At 39.3% G+C, this 18,025-nt stretch overlaps 1 protein-coding gene across 1 annotated transcript; it reads left to right on the top strand.

The window, feature by feature from the left end:
* The first annotated feature begins 34 nt into the window (after window positions 1-34).
* On the top strand, window positions 35-7,204 carry nxpe3 (neurexophilin and PC-esterase domain family, member 3). The gene is made up of 6 exons (XM_066641383.1): window positions 35-356; window positions 1,200-1,374; window positions 1,766-2,535; window positions 2,800-2,870; window positions 3,635-3,835; window positions 4,475-7,204. The coding sequence occupies exons 2-6, from the start codon at window positions 1,282-1,284 to the stop codon at window positions 5,062-5,064; spliced, it is 1,725 nt and encodes a 574-aa protein (XP_066497480.1). The 5' UTR covers window positions 35-356; window positions 1,200-1,281; the 3' UTR covers window positions 5,065-7,204.
* Window positions 7,205-18,025: the final 10,821 nt, after the last annotated feature.

Here is an 18,025-nt window from a genome sequence, read left to right as displayed (position 1 = left end):
AAAAGAGAAACCTGGAACTGGCCTCAACAACCCCCTGTCCTCTAGAGGGCGCTCTACTGGTTTTACTAACAACGTTTAAAGACATGGGAACGGAGAATATTCGTTTATTTCAGTATTTTAAAGATAACATTGCCCTGTTTATAAGTCCGTTTACCCCAAGGACCTCAGAGAAATGCGGGCTTGTTTACAGGAACTGGACACTTTCTGAAGGGGGCGGTCAGCGGTTTGTTTACTGAGGTTTTGTAGTCAGTCACTGCAGTTCTTACCGTTACCGTTCACAGCATCAATGCTGGAGAGCCGAGGCTCAGAAATGAGACACAACCCTCACGTCTCCCCTCTGGACATGTCCCCCGAAGGTGAGTGAGGACCCGATTGTTCAATCTATGTGCTTATCTGTGGACACAGCACTGTACGAAACTCGGCAGGAATGATAGAACCGGAAGTCCAAATTCTTTGCTGCGCTGGGATTGTGCTAAGATTTATATTCGTCATTTGTTCCGTTGACCCACACACAGGCTATTTACATAGATATTACGTCCCTGTGGTTATGATTATAAGCTAGAATTCATATCATGTGTGAAATAAGCAGTCAGCACCATGGAGAAACATTTCTGCTTTAAAACTTCAGTGTACCAAAGACAGTCTTTAAAAGGCGGACGCAACCAGTCCTGTAAACTCTTTTGAGCTGCAGATGAATGTTGTTGTTTGGGGATAGAGGAGCCAGTATACAACAAAAGTGAAGGTGTAGTTACTTCAAATCATGATTAAAGCATTAAAGATATATATATATATATATATATATATATATATATATATATATATATATATATATATATATATATTATTATTATTATTTTATATATTATAATGAATAGCAGATGTGAGTTGGTGTAACCTAGTGGTGCTCAAACTTTTTCTGTAGAAGTAATTTCAAAGCTAGACTCAGGTTGTGTTTTGGTGTACATTATTACACCTTAGTCCCATAAATCAAGTCTATACAAAGAACTGTGTTAATAGTACGACAATACGAACAGGGTTCCTACAATAAATTGGGACATATTGCTTAGGCCTTTCATAAGACTACGATTTTGTAAATCTGGCGTACACTTTCCCAGCATTTGTAAAGTAAACTAATTTGTTTGTTTCAAACAATCTTTGAAATTTTTTATGGTGTGGCTTGTTTATGTTCTTTTTGTCAGATGATGAATCTTTGTGTTTTTGCTAATGGCTTGGCATTGAGTGCTGTGACGCTGTGCTGGAGGATGGCACAGAGACCTAGCCATGGAGGGACGCATGCCCAGATTTGCCCCCATCTTCGTTCTGTTGGCATTATCAGGATTTATACTGCTATTGCGCAACATCACCTCACTGGAAGTAAGTCCACATTACAGGACATCCAGAGCATGGTGTACATTCAGATGTTTTACATGTGTGTTTTACAATGGTCGTGTGATTCCACATGCAAATTAATTCCATAAAAACTCAGAAATTCAGTAGTCCTTTTGTTATGCAATTGATATGAGATGAAAATACGTGCCAACTGATGAAATTGGGTAAAATCTGGTTAATATTTAATCAAATTACAGCTTTAATCAAATAAGCGCTGATTTCTAAAAAAAAATCACATTTGCATTTAAGTCATTTATTCCATTAAACTTTAAATCAATTTTAGATTAAAAAAAATCCCATATATGTTGCATAAACATTTTTCTTAGTTTTGTGTCTGTTTCTTTGATTCAATGAGGAATCTTGTCTTTGCTTACAGAAGTTGAACTGCCAGACAATGTCCACTTTCTACCAAATCCAAAACAGCATCCACTCAGCTTTTAAACTCACAGAGACACTGTTGTCGGTGGTGCCCAACCACACATACTGTGCTCACTTGGGCCAGAAGCCCACTTTGGAGGAGATCAGAGAAGAAAGCTATCTCCTCAATTCTATCTCCTGGCCTGGACCCCTGGTACCAGGCTTACCACTGAGGCTCAGCAGCGACCCTGCACAGAGCTACTTTGTGATCCGGGGCCCAGCGAAGTGGCGGGTAGGTGGTCAGCTGGTGGTAGATGTCCACATCTTGAACTTCATGGGGCAGCCCAAAACACATGGGGGGGACTTTCTGGTGGCCCGTTTGCATTCAGCAGAGCTGGGGGCAGGAGTGGTGGGCCAGGTGCATGATCACCGGGACGGCAACTACACTGTGGTGTTCCCTCTGCTTTGGGCCGGAGTGGTGCAGGTCGAGCTCACCATGGTGCATCCCAGCGAGGCAGTGGTGGTCCTGAAGCGGCTGAGAGAACAGCAGCCAGACAGAGTGTACTTCAAGAGCCTCTTCCGCTCTGGATTCCTTTCTGAGACAACTGTCTGCAACCTGTGTTTGCCCCACAAGGGACAGCCCCTGTGCAACTACACCGACCCACAAACTGGAGAGCCCTGGTACTGCTACAAGCCCAAAATGTTAGGCTGTGACACTCGAATCAGTCATTCAAAGGGGGGCTACAAGAAAAACCTCCTCACAAAATATGAAGCTCAGTTCTTCCAGAGGTGACACTTCTTTGACACGTCTTTGTCTTCAATTTTTTTGTGAATGAATAAGTCCTTTACCAAATTTCTATTGCAAATTCCTTGATAAAATACTGTTCTTTAAAATACTGCTACTACTAAAATACTAGTATATAATACTAATGAGTTATAGAGTTATTTCATTATTTTGAGAGTAGTTTACCCAGCTACAAGCCTTTGACCTGCGAGGATGACATTAACTTTTATTCTATTATTGTTATTTATTTATTTATTTATTTTTTACAGTGGGATAAATATCAAAGTTCCTATTCATTACTCAGGGATGGAGAATGTGACGGTACTGCCTGCAGAAAAAGGTATGTTTAATATTAAAGGAGCATATTGTGACTTAAATCTATGCTGCAATCTTAGGCAACATGGTATGTCTCATTATATGCCCAAAATGTTTTAAACATATGTTCATGTGCAAAACATCATCGTTGTCCAGTGGAAAACATGCATCACCATTTTTGTGGGTTTTTAGTTTGCTACATAATTTGAACACAGCCGCTGTCCTTCACATTGTGTTAAAGTGTCATTATGAATGGACCAATAGAAATGCTCCAAAATAACATGAAAAACAATCTTTTTATATTGACTCCTATTGAAGTTAAGGGTTGTTCCTTCTGTAAATTTGCTATTTTATAGATACATGTTTTTCACTGGAGAGGGACAATATCTTATTAATTGACATTTTGTATGGAGCTTTATGCTCCTGTAGCTGGCATGTCCCAGAATTTCACTAGAATGTTATGAAAACAGGAAAAAATTATAGTTCTACAATTAAAATTTACAACTGTAGTCTATCGGTTGCTCTGCATACTTGTTAGCCCCTTTTCCCCCAGGTATTATTTTATGTGAAGGACAATAATCAGCACTGCATGACAATTGCATGATGTGGGGGTGGTGGTGTTGTTAGTGTGTGTTGTGCTGGTACAAGTAGATCGGACACAGCAGGGCAGCTGGAGATTTAACACGTCGGTGGCACTGCTGGACTGAGAATTGTCCTCCAACAATATCATTACTGGTGATGAGTGTATATATGGCCCAAATTTTAAGAACTTTTTTTTCCCCTTCAAAGGAAAAATTAGAATGAAAAGCAGTAGGTTGAGCCCTGCTGGATATTACTATTATGACACCTGGAGGCCTTTGACTGGGCCAGTCATGCGGCAGTTTAATGACTCTTCAGCCATTACTCAGTGTCTTAAAGGGAAGATTATCTACATGTTTGGAGACTCCACTGTGCGGCAATGGTTTGAGTATCTCAACGCCTTTGTTCCTGGTAAGAGCAGAATATTGAACATCTGTTATTCATTTTCACCTGAACTTCCAGAGTTTAACAGTGTGTCCAGAGTACTGATGTGTTGTCATTCTGTAGCTGTGTATTATGTTTTTAGGGATTCTGGGTCAAATGTTGATTTAAAAATTTTCTGTTTCCTTTATGTCACTGAATCATCTGAATTACAAGGTCATTGACCTTGTGGAAACACAAATTTTGTTTACAGATGGGTTAACCCCTACTGAACATTGGGAATTCACATCATACAAATGGAAATCTCCCCAACAATACTAGCAAGTTTTATTTTGTGTGGTAGATAAGTTGCTCTGGCAATAGTAGACTTAATTTTGTGTAATGATAGTTTCGATTCATAGCAATAGTATTTTTCATATTTTGGCTGCTAAAGGATCTTTTTATTTCAAGGGAAACAAGAAAGGTCAGATTCTTGATAAATGGGAAAACTCTATGGAGGACAAACACAATGGAACCTGTTTTACCATAATTTAATTTCTCATTTTGACAAATCAACCATAGACATGTAATTCATGGGCATGTCACCAACAACAGAATGACACATTGACATATGTCACATTCAGTGCTTTCAGTTTTTTCCCATCCTGACTGACTTGTTGTCCCTTGCAGAACTAAAAGAGTTTAACCTTCATAGTCCGAAGAACGTGGGACCCTACATGTCAGTGGACAGTGAACATGAAATTTTGTTGACATACCGCTGCCATGGGCCACCCATCCGTTTCACCTCTGTGTCCTCCTCGGAGATGCACTATGTAGCTAACGAGCTGGATAGGATCCAGGGAGGCTCAGACACAGTGGTGCTGGTTGGGGTCTGGTCCCATTTCAGCACCTTCCCAGTGGAGGTATACATCCGTCGTCTCCGACACATCCGAAGGGCCGTTATACGGCTCCTGAACCGCGAGCCATCCACTCTGGTGGTCATACGTACTGCCAATCTCCAGAAACTGGACCCAGAGTCCAGCCTGTTTAACAGCGACTGGTTCTCACAGCAGCAGGACCTGGTACTGCACACAATGTTTAGGGGAATCAACGTCCGGATTCTGAACGCCTGGGAGATGACACTCTCCCATCACCTCCCTCACCTACTGCATCCACCCCCTCCGATTGTCAAAAACATGATGGACTTAATCTTGTCCTACATTTGCCCAGTCAGTAAAAAAAGAGAAGGGTCTAACAAAAGGCTGAAAAAAGAACAATGACAAAGGGGCAGCAGTTGTATGCAAAAGTTTGAGTACAGGAAACATTATGCTGTTTTGTTTTTATAGAAGTGAATATATACATGTAAGCACATTAAATACTAATTGTACTTTAAAATGTACTGAAAACAAAATGTGGCTAACAAATTACAGGTGCATCTCAATAAATTAGAATTATCAAAATGAAATCTGCATCTTCATAAAGCTTTTACAAATGATGTTCTCCATGGTCCAGGTAAGACGCTTCTGCTGTTGTCTCTGGGTCAGGAGTAGCTTGACACAAAGAATGCAACAGTTCTGTCCTGGATACGTCTGTGTGTGGTGGAACTTGAAGCACTGGCTCCAGCAGCAGTTCACTCCTTGTAAATCTCCCCCAAATTTTTGAATGGCCATGTCTTGACAATCCTCTCAAGGCTGTGGTTATCCCTGTTGTTTGTGCATCTTTTTCTACCAGACCGTTTTCCTTCCACTCAAGTTTCCAATAATATACTTGGATACAGCAGGAGGGTCTCAATGACTGCCTTCTGGACATTTGTCAAGTCAGCAGTCTTCACCATGATTGTGTAGCCTACTGAACCAGACTAAGGGACCATCTTGAAAGACTTTAGAAAACCTTTGCAGGTGTTTTGTGTTGATTATTCTCATTTTCTGAGATATTGGCTTTTGGGTTTTCAATGGGTGAAACATAAACATCAACATTAAAAGAAATAAATGTTTGTAATGCATCTATATAATGAGTTTTAGTATTTGAATTGAATTACTGAAAAAAATGTTAACTTTTTGGTGATATTCCAATTTATTGAGATGCACCTGTGTGTAATCAAAATTGCTGAAGTTGCCATAACACTTACGTTCAAACTCTTGCTTGCGACTGTTTGTGAGGTTTGAAGTGGAAAGACTAGGTCCCTGAAAAAATGTGTACCACTGTGTTTCGTGTTAACAAAACATTCATTTTGACAACCATTACAACATAATTCAGAATGTACCTTTAAAACAGAACAGAGAAATTAAATCAACAAGTTTTCATCAAATGTTAATTGCCAGTGAAGACATATTCAGTGACGGCCATTCATTAGGGACATTTCATAGCAAAGTGCTCATATTGCACATTATTTATTCATTTGAATATTCAATAATATATTTATATTTGGTATTATGGTCGCATACTTGTGATGCAAGATAAGTCTGTTGCAACATACATTCCAAACCTGAGCTGGAAGGGTGTAATACATACTTGTGATATTCATGTCATTCACGAGAGAGAGAGAGAGAGAGAGAGAGAGAGAACCAACAAAAATTATTGAATGAATCCCAGCTCCAGCAAGGTTTTTTTGACTGAATATGGAATTTGCTAACAAGTCATAACTTGTTAGAAATTGAAAGAAAGAAAAAGACGCTGCATTTATTTGCAATTGATTTTATGCAATTTATGAAGTTAAGTGGCAAATTTATGAAGGTAAGTGGCACTTGGGCTTCAACTTTGTCCAGTCCACATTAACCACATTAACATGTATTGTGTGTACATCCTCTTTATCAATATAAATGTTACACATTTTGGCAACGCTCATGATCTGTTTGCCGAACAAGACTCATCAGTGTCCATGACAACTACGGTACACATAAATAAATACACACACACACTTCTCAGAGAATCAGTATTTAAACCAAAACAGTAATTAATATTATTCTGTCCTTTTAGTGGGATGAGGATTATAACATTTGAAGGAATGGAGTATTTTTATAGGGTTGGCTGACTACAAGATTCAGACCTAAAAAATAAACTGACTCAAAGTATTGTGTACTAACAGTGTTAACTTACCAAATGTTTTGTAAGATCCTAGGGAAGTGGTGTGGAATGCTACATGTATTTTACTGTGCTCCACTAAATTACCTCTCATTTAAAGCTACTACTGTAAATGCTCTTTTTTCCCCATACCAGTAATAAACATGCTTTACACTCATTTACCAAAGCTGTTGTTTATAAATGGTTTTGTGTGTCATGTGTGAATGCCCTGATGTGATGCAATGGTTACATAAATGATCAAGAATTATTCTTAATGTAATTAATTGCTGGTGGTGTAATAAAAATATTTTGGGAGTAAAATTAAAGTAAAAAGATGTAATTGCATTGAAAACTATCGTTAGGACAGGACGGAATTCGCCAACATTTACACGTGAGTGTGTGTCTTTGTGGTGGGGAGACATTTTGTTGCATTAGTGTGTTAATAAAATTCCATATAGCTGTGCACAGCCACATTAAACTTCATGTGTTTTACTCCAACCAGATACATTGAATAAATAAGTAATTGTAATTCTTAATTTCAACAAAATGCTCTTGGTCGCCTTTGTTCTTTGGTGGTAGACAATCTAGTATATATTTAATAAAAAAAAAAAAAAGAAAAACACTGATTACAAAACTCTGTACTCCTTTTTTCATTTTTGTATTTATTAGGCCTGCCTTCCATATTTTCTGTACAACACAGTCCCATAATAAAAACCACATGTAAACAAAGCTATTGATATGAAGCACCAAAGCTTCTCCAGACCTTCCAATGACAAGGGAATGAATTTTGGGCTTTCCTGTTTTTGAAATGCAGAAACACCTCTGCGACGATGGCTATACAGCTCATGTAAAATGCAGCAAGATCATTTGTAAATCACGTTTACATATTTGCATGCTGGGCCGTCACACCTGGAGGAACCGGGAGGTTGTGGGTTTGAGGCCCACTCCGAGTGACTGTCTGTGAGGAGTCTGGGTAGTGATTCTGGGTAGGCTCTGGACCCACCAAGACCCTGAGCTTGATAAGCGATTACAGATAATGAATGAATCAATTTTCATGCTTCATATCCATCAAACTTTTTCTAATTTGGGGTTGTGTTTATGCAATTGATTTTGCATGAAAAATAACAACAGAAAGAAAAAAACTACAGAAAGTGTTACAGAAAAAAAGATGAAATTAAACTGAAATGAAAATTGTCTAAATTAAAGTTATCCTTTGTCTTTCAAAAACACATCTCTTCCCATCTGTTTATGTATGTTTATGTGGCTATTTTAAGAGCCTGTAGTAAGTTTTTTTGTTTTACCAAACTTGTCTCTGTCACCTAATAAAAGTCAGTATTGTATATAAAACGGTCTCTCCTTAAAAGACTTTCATCTTTTGCTATGACTCATTCGTTCATTCATTATCTGTAACCGCTTATCCAGTTCAGGGTCACGGTGGGTCCAGATCCTACCTGGAATCATTGGGTGCAAGGTGAGAATACACCCTGGAGGGGGCTGCTATGACTCCATTCCTGTAAAACTTTTTCCACATCATTGCAGTGCAAGTGCCACAGTGAGTTGCAAAATTTTTCAGTGAAGAACAGGTTGATTTTGGCTCAATATAATGGTAAAGTGGTGGTGCAACTGAATAAAAGTCAGGCACAGGACAGGCTCAGACTCACCATGCCAACCAGAAGATGAAAGTCACGCAGATCATGAAATCTTCAGAACGTAATCAAGAAGCAAGCAGGTGCAACAGGGCACAGAAATTGTGTGAATATATTCTTGATTCCTGACCATATCATTAAAATGAAAATTGAATCCCATTACCACAAAAAGAGAAGGCACTGTGCAAAATGTAATTAAAAACATAATCCAATGATGTGCCAACACTTAAATCCAAAATGTAATTGAAATCGTCATATTCTGAAACAAGGATATTTTATAATTTTGGAAAATATTAGCTTGTTTCAAATTTGATGGCGCAATGGAAGAAACCAGTGAGAAAAAGATGTTCAGATCTTTTGGAAAACTTTTGAAATTTAAACTTGCTAAATTGCCTTATAATAAATTGATGCCAAATTGATGCACAAAAGGCTGTGCATTTGTTCATTCTGTGACCGTTTATCCAGTTCAGGGTCGTGGTGGGTCTAGACGTTACTTAACCAATTTAGACGTGCCATCCATTGAAAAGGACTATATTTCACCATTTTAAATGTTGGCTCTGTTACTTCAATTGAATATAAGGTGTAAGGTGTAAATGCTTTGCATGTTGTTTTTATTTACATTTTTTCTTTGTTTGTTTAATATAAGAAATTACAGCTTGGACCCAAATGTGACTGGCTTACTTCGCTGCAATCAACAGTATTAATATCCTAAAAAATGTTCCAAACCAGTGTGTCTTCGTAGAGATAGGTTGACCATTTTAGCATATGAACAGGCAAAGCAGGAAGACCCACAACAGCTCTCACTGTGGGACCAGAAGACCTAATCAATATCAAAGAGTTTATTGCTGAGTGATCAACAACCATCACAGACCAAGGGAGCTAGTCTGACCATGTAGGTGACAGAACTCAATTTCCACTGAGTTAGAGCTTGAGTGGTATTTGCCCATGGACTGTATTCAGACACAACTGACATCACATCCTTCATGAGGAGCTTAGGGGAAGGTGGTATTTTCAATCTATATTTGCTGTGTTTTCCTACTACTCAATGTTCAGTCCAGCGCCTCTGAATCCACAGTACATCCTTGTATCTTGCTACTGTTTGCTCTAATAAAGATTTTCCATTTTTCATCAATTATAGAGAGACGTTTCCTACAATAAATATACCTAATTAGCAACATTTCCTCATTGCTGTAGGGGACAGAAATTGTCTACTGGCTTTATAGGAGACTAACCAGCAAACAAGGTATGCACCAAACATATAATCAAACTGAAAAACCCAATTCTTTCCATATCAAAGCATATGTGATACTGTATTAGTCTATAAGTCTAAAGTATATTTTTACTAATAATGTTACAAATAGACAGTAGTGCAGCTATTTCAGTGACAACACCAAGGAAGCAGCAGGTACAGGTGACTAGTTGTGGTGCACATCACTGGAGATGAAAGCACAGATATTAGAAGACATTAATGGAGCTAAAACTGAGAATATTAATCTTCCCAGTCAAGGAAAGGTTTAGGTCTAACCCTTTGTCCTAAAAAAAAAAACCCTTCTATGAAAATGCAGTAACTGGGTCACAAAGAATCATGAACTGTACGATTAAATCAATGAGTCAAATATTAAAAACCCAGGTGATGCTGGAGAACAGCTGTTCTAAATCTACTTTCTCCAATATTACCACATTTCAGTTCCATTTTTTACGGGTATACACACAGACTGAGATAGATAAAGGAATGATTAAGTGTATGTGTTTGGGGGGGGGCAGATGCCTAAAGCGAATGCTTTAAACACAATCATACATTTATGAGAACATATACAATGTTTTGGAATAAACAGCGCTTGGAGCAGGTTTTCACAGTGGCTCCCTGCACTTGTATCAGTAGGTGAAGGAGACAGCATTGACTCTAATGATGCAAAGATCGGCGTTGTTTTCCTTCATTTAAATATTCTCTCTATTTTTGCCTCTACATTTAGGAATATTTTGTGGGGTAGGTCTTGTTTTTTTTTCTCTCGTTTCCACTTTGCCCTTTTTGAAGTGAAGTCCTAATCACTCACGTCTGTCTCTAGCCTTTGCATACTTTCAGTAAAAAGCTGAAGCTGGACTTATTTTACATGGATTTCGCAAAACACAGAATCACATTCCCTCCATGGAAATGAGAAGCGGGGAATCGCTGCCGCAGCCTTTCCTTTACAGACATACTGAACTACAGTTTATTAGTAGCCCATGCTGTTTTTTTTCTTAACACAAGCAGATTTTATTAAATATTGCTTATAAAAATATATGAAATATTTTGTAGTTTGCACATGAACATTTTTCAGTTTCAGATTTTCAGTTATTAATTCTTTAAATAAGTAGTAATTTTTTCGAGGTCATTTGGCGTACCACCACATATTTCACTATATTGTAAGCAATGTAGGGAAAAAAGTAGGGGGCCATTTTGAACACGGCTCACCTTATATGATGAAAGTACATTGAGGAGAGCCCTCCTGGAACCCACTGAGAATGTACTGAAGGCACAGCTCGAAAAAAAGAACCTTAAGCTCTAAGTTTATGAGAGGAGTCTGAGGCAATTTTCCACCATTTTGAAATTGCCCAAAAAGGAGGCGGACTGTTTTGAACATAACGTAAAGTTGACTGGCCTGTGATATTAGAGGTGGGAAAAACCGTCTGGCAGAGCTTGGTTAATAGAGAGCCATGAGGTTTTACTGTTTACCTTTTGGTGGTGGGACCTTTTGGTAGGACCATCGTCCTAAGGAACAAACTACCCCTGCATTTTACTACAAGAATACGCAGAGGGGTCCTGAAGACAATCATCTGCATTAGAAGTTTATTCTGATTGAATTGTACTCAACTGTTGGGACGGAGGCCAGCAGTTAAATGTAAAAATACTCTTTGATGGGGTCAGACTTAACTCTGGAGACCGACCACCATGCTCTATAGATGCAGAGAATGAATGACAGTAATGCCCGTATCACCAGGTGGTGTTTATCGTTACAGCCTTTAAGTTTACGGTACGTTACAGGAGCTTTCAGAATGTCACAGCAGACTCTCTCTCATCACTGAGTGAAGAATAGAAAAAGGGGTTTGTGTGATAAGGCCAGTGAGTTTGCCCTTCACTGAGACTGTAAAATGCAGGGACAATAAAAGACTAATGTTTACAGGTTCAAAACCTAGGAGAACTGCTAGAATGTGCATGTAGAGGGTCAAGTAATAGGAACTTAAAATTGGAAATTGCTTAAGAGTTAGAATAAAAACAGACAACCACCAGAACAACAGGAACTGTGAAATTGCAGAACAGTGCACATTGTACAGAGTTGTAGCACCAGACATTCAACCCATGAACCATGTAATAGAAAAATAAAGAACACAACCAAAATCAATGTTACAAGTTAAGACTAGACAAGCCCTGAGACAGTTAAGTTCCCCATTCAGCCAGAGGAGGGCACTACTGCGTCAACGTGGATCTGCTGGAGAAACAATAGCTTTCGGCTCTGAGCATGCGCATACCGAAATAAATTGGAGCTGGTTTGATTGAGATACTAAATTTGGTCTCGTTTCTTCACTGATCCACAGGTACTTAAAAACGGTTTCTGAGATTACTTTGTGTTTACATGGACATTAGTTGTTAAGCAAGTGTTGAATTAGGCATTCTTATTGTTTTGTGTGTGTGTCTAGAGAAGTATGAAATACTTTGCAAGAGATAGAGGTGTTGCTGCCATGACTGTATTATTCTAAATTAGTTAAGTGAATTATTTAAAGAAACTGTTTCCAGAACATTAATCCAAGTGAATGAGCAGGTCTATCACTGTTGGGACTGCATGGTGATGTCTGCAACAAAGTTGTGAGAGTGTTTGTGGAGATGCTTTGGTAGTGTGGGATGGCCACCATATTGGCTCCATTGCTCTCTGACTCAAGTATGTCAGCCATTTTGTATATTTTACTGAATCTGTATAAACATTTTGGGAAGGATGCAGGATGGGTCCACACCAGTGGCGGATGCTGGTCTTTCAAGGGGGGGCTCAATTTCAACCTACATCATAAAATGTGTCGGTTTATTTATACGTAAATTCTACCCTCCGTTCCTTTTCAAGAAAATGATCTGTGACCCTGTCGTACCAACAAGGCGTCTTTTCCAGGGACTTGACTAGTGTCCTCTCAATGGCCAGCAGAGCCAGGCTGCTTAAACGGCCTTGGCCCATGTGAAGTGTGTCCACCTGTGAGAGAGAAAATGCTGCTAAGAGGTTTAAGACAGTCTCCGGTTCAACTCAGAACAGAATGAAAATGTAATGCTCCCACGGAGCTTTACACCAAAAGATCGCTGATTCGCTCATTTCACTGTCAATCAAAAAGGGATTCAGCCTCAGACAGATCATCCAATCATCATGCAGAAGCTGAGTGTCCGGGCCAGCCGAGGCCAGCCCACTGCCCCATAGACCCCCAGAGACGCTGAACGTTCGATGGGCGGGACAAAGCCCAGCATTTATCCAATGACTTGTCTCGTTTCGCTGCACTTCGCTGCTTCACTATTGAACTCTGTGGACGCTCAGCGTCCTCACTGTTTATAGCACTCTGAAGCTGATTGAGAGCAAAGCTGTGTCTTTACCAGTGATAAGAAGCTCATTCTGAACAAAAGTTGAGCGCGTTGTAGTGCATATTTATTCAATGACATGTACACACAACAGTATATATTTGATCACTTATTTTTTGGCATTTTAGGGGAAGCTGAGCTTCCCTTGCAGTCTTAGAGCAATCTGCCTCTGGTCCACACGGTCTTGGAGCTCAGGGCAAAGAGCTGACTTGCTTAGGCTAAATATAGTCTATGATGTCCTCAGTCATTTCACTTGCTGATTTAACTCTTTGTTTTTCCCTTTTGAAAAGAGTTTTTTTTAATCTCTTCCTTTTTTAAACCCATGCTACATGATTATTAAACCAAGCAAACAAGTGGATGGAGTGATATAGCCTGAAACCCCAATGTTCCCAAATCAACCCCTTCAAAAATGCTGTAAAATAGAGGGGTAGAGGATCCAATGATGGGGAGAGGAAGGGGGTTCCTTTGCTTTTACTGGTTACCAAAAAGAGATGAGAATATGTTGTTATAAATTCATGGCCATAATGAAAATGAGATAGGCACCTGTAAACAATTGATTGTCCTAGGCTGACTGTTGTGTATATTGTAATGAAGTTGTTTATATTTAGACTTTTTTGTCCCAACCTCAAGGAGGAGATGAAGATTTCTGGGGTGGGCTTTAGATTTAAATGCTCCAGTGTTTCCTGGGGATTATAAAGTGGTGTCCAAGTCTGTTGCTTAGGTTTTTAAATAATAAAAAATCCACCGGTTGAGCATCCATACCAAAAATTAAAAAAAAAGTGCTAAGTGTTTAGACAAAATGTGTATCCTAGCTAGTACAAATACGCTAGGGTCCAAATTCCCTCTGAGCTCAGACACTTGTCAAAACAAGGGCCAGTGCTGATACAGAGAAAGAACAAAACTTAGTAATACAATGCAGTCTAATCAATGCTCAAACCTAGACGGAAAAACTAGTCAGTGCTCACCTAAGTGGGTCTTCAGTCTGCATTTGAAGACTGCAAGAGAGTCCACTGTTCAGACAGCCAGTGGAAGTTCATTCCACCATCTGGGCGCCAGGACTGAGAAGAGTCTTGACACTAGTCCTCCATATGACTTTGTATATGGTATTCCCACCCTCACACACACCCAGCCAGAACCCACAGCTGCAGAGGAGGAAAACCCACCACACTCACAAATACAATACATAAAAAAAGATACACACAATCCAAACAAAATGACTGAACAAAAATAAAACACAAACTAGACACAGGGAGATGTAGAAGTCAAACAGAGGGACACCAGCATGCTCTCTCCTGCAACTGACGTCAGACAGACAATTAGGGCTTGTCACCATCAGTGGTGGTTTCATTGTCCACATTCTATGGACAAAAGGACGTTTCGTTTTAACAGCTCACTTGGGTTCTTAGTAAAGGCAATGCCCTACACAGAACCAGGAACACTCAAAGTACCATCTGTATACATAAGGGGTTATTTGCATTGTGAAAAAATATAAAAAAAACACTGAATCTGACTTTTTATCTGCATTTTGCTAATACAGACCATACCCGTAAAGTCTGAAATGGGGAGATGAACTCAGAAGTTTTCTGAGGAGTTCAGGGTGGCCTATGAAGCCGTACCTCAAAAATGTAAGGAATGCTAGTCATTCAGTGCTACAGAGTGGTCATGTTGAGATTTAGTTTGGTTTAGGATTTGTTTGGTGTCCTGGATCATGAGGAGGTGGGTGAAAAGAGGTTAGTAAGTCCACAAATTAACTGTCTTTAATAAATTGTACATGACTGAGTGCCATGTGAGACGATAGAGGAATAGCATTAGGCTGAGTGAATTGAATGAGGAAGTGAGAAATTGAAGGGTGATCTAGAGGGATGACAGGTGAGGCAAAAGAAGAAGCCCCAAATAGGGGGACTGGTGGTCAGCACAGCAGGAACAACGAGATAGAAATAAAGGCAGCACATCATATGGGAGTGGCCCCTGAAAAAGACAGAATCCGAATGGTGCTGAGGAGTTAACATGTGGTGGGAGGATAAAATGTTGACTCAAAGATGGTGAAAAGCAGATGCCAGATGAAAGGCAACATGTTTGTTAGACTCGGAAATGATGTGCGTTCACAGCATATATATATATGCTACGTACCGAGCTACCGTTAAAATTACTCCTTAATCAGCCTGGATATGACTACGTTTATTAGACGACCACTACTGTAGTTTAACTTTCTGGGCTCAGACACCTGAAGTAATGTAGAACATGTTTGAATTTCCTGGTCATGGTGTTGTTAAATTCTTCATTTATGTGGACACCAGTTAGTTGCTTAAACTGGGTCTTCAATCCAACGGTATCAAACATGTAGGGCTACACTTCTTTAATGACTTGTGTGTTTTTTCATCAAGTACATCCCTCCTTTGGGAAGCAAATGTGTATATCATCAACATCTCAATTGTATTCTTGTCCTTGTCATTCTTCTCAAAAATCCTCTGTTCCTCCTTTTTCTTTTGTTGCACTTCAAGGTTTACAAAGAGTGAAATAGGGCTGACACATCTATATGCAGCCTTTCATTGTCTGCTTTTCTTAGCGGTGCTCGTTTGAGTAGTCATTCGTCTGAGGTTGTCCACTCTGCGCTGCGTGTGTTTTTTCAAGGGAATAATAGCTGCTCAATACTAGCTGACCCTCAGTTACGTTTTTAAATGATTTAGGATAGGCAGACACTATTCTGTGGGCAATTTCACACAAATGTTTCTTCTTTGGACTTTTAGACACTGCCAGGGTTTCTGCGGCTCCCAGCCTGATAACCTCTCTTTTATCCCAAGCAGATGGACGTTCTTGCTTTGTGAGAGTGTCTTTTATGTGTGATGGTATGACGTTCCAATATATGCTTAAGTTCAAGTGCCAGTCATTGTCCAGTACTGAAGCTATCAAATCACCATTATTATTAAATGGCATCAAGCTTTCAGCAGACAGATCTGTAATAGACAATGTTGTAATCATATAGTTGCCTTTTAATTCTTGGACAGTTGTCATGGTTGAAGGAGCAATAAGGAACATGCAATGACAAGACCAGACAAAGGAGTACTGAGAACAAGGGGGTATACACATGGGAACACCTGGAAGAGATAATGAGGGGGCAGGATAATAAAGGAGGCACAGGGAACACTAATGATAAGGCAGGAAAGCACAAGAGAGGGCAAGAGCATGACAAGGTCTCTGGAGCTGTGTGACACCTCCTGCACAACCATGCCACCTGCTCTTGATCAGAAATCAGCTAAATAATTAAATGTCAATCATTTTGCAGATCTGCTAAATACATAGTAAACCATTTTTAAATGAAGTCATAAAACAAATATACTTTTAATTTTCTTATTCATTTGTTAGAATAATGAACTAAAATATTTTTCCAGCATTTATACCAATCACTCCAGTGTAGATCCTGTGGTAAGGAACAGTTCAGCTGTGTACCTTGAGACCTGTTAAATGTTTCCCCAGGATGCTGATAGGGACCTAATGAAATGTAATAGTAAATCAAAATTTAGAAATAGCAAGACTTCAAATATCATGGATCATAACAGCATTACAATTTTACAGTCAGTTGTAAGTAAAAATAATTCCCTTTATGCAAGTAAAAGGATTCACGTGACATCAAACACTAAATCCAGGTGCTGAAGCTGTTTATCATTACTGTTTGATGGCCTAATGGGCACACAAAAGAAACAGTTACTTGGCATGGTTTACAAGTGTACGTGTTAAACATACTAAAGATAATAATCCAGATTAACTCTAATAAACATGCTATTTGATATTAACAGTGCATTATCACTAAGAGTGACTGAGTGAAGGATACTTTCATATGTAATTGTTTTCTATCATGTCATGCCTATATGATGTGTTCTTGAGATTTTATCTGACTGCCTTCACTTAGAAACAATTGTCCATGCAACATAGACTTGCATGTATGTTTTTTGATGCAAATATGCATTGCATATAACTGCAAGATAGCAAACAAATTTGTAAACTATTTTAAAAATAATGCAACATATGCCTAATATACTTTATCTTCACTGAACAAAATTTTGGCTTTAAAACCTAAATTTCAAAGATGTTGCAGGATGTTTCCAAAGAAACATGACTTGATTTCCATTCATCCGAATGGAGGGCAGTCACATCCTGGCCCTTTTTTGTTTGTTTTCCCCCGCCATGTGGCTCTGTCTGTCTGTTATTGTCCATGTCTCTGCCTTTGTCCCGCCTTTGTTTCCGCCTCCTTGTCATTTTCCCTCGTTATCTGTGTCAGGTGTCTCTTGTTTGTTCATGTATTTAAGTTCCGTTGTTATCACGTCCTGTCATCAGTCATTTGTTGTTTGTTTCGTTTGTTGTTTGTCGTTCTCTTACACGTTTCATGCCCCAGTCCTGTAGCGTTGTTTCGTGCTCTTTTCCTATGTTCTAACTCGTGTTATTTCGTGTTTCTCCTCAAGTCCGTTTGTTTTGTTATTTCTATAATAAATTATCTGTGTTGTAGCGAGTGTGTCTGCCTCCGTTAGTCCACCCTTTACGTCCCCGTGACATAATGACCGATCCACAAAAGGACGCAGCCAACACAGCTTTAGCTCTGGATAAAACTCTGAAGACCGCGGAGGATTTACTAGCCTTAAGGACTGATGATCAGCCAACCGTTTTGCAATCTGTCATGGGAGTACCCAGCGAATTTGAAAATGGACTCAACTGCAAGGGATTTTTATTACAGTGCCGACTGTATTTTCAATTCTTAACCTGTCCTGCTCCACCTGACATTGTCCAGGTAATATTTATTAAATCTCTTCTCAGAGGAGAGGTGTTGCAGTGGGCAGAACCATTAATCAAAGAAAAGGCCCTTGAACTCACTGTTGAGACATTTTTAAAACTCCTAGACAAGAGATACTCACACCCTGCTCCCGAGGACATCTCTGCAGGAACCCCTGCTCCCGA

This window comes from Hoplias malabaricus, chromosome 12 (assembly GCF_029633855.1).
Source record: "Hoplias malabaricus isolate fHopMal1 chromosome 12, fHopMal1.hap1, whole genome shotgun sequence".
NCBI lineage: Eukaryota > Metazoa > Chordata > Actinopteri > Characiformes > Erythrinidae > Hoplias > Hoplias malabaricus.
This window is presented reverse-complemented; position numbering and strand designations above follow the sequence as displayed.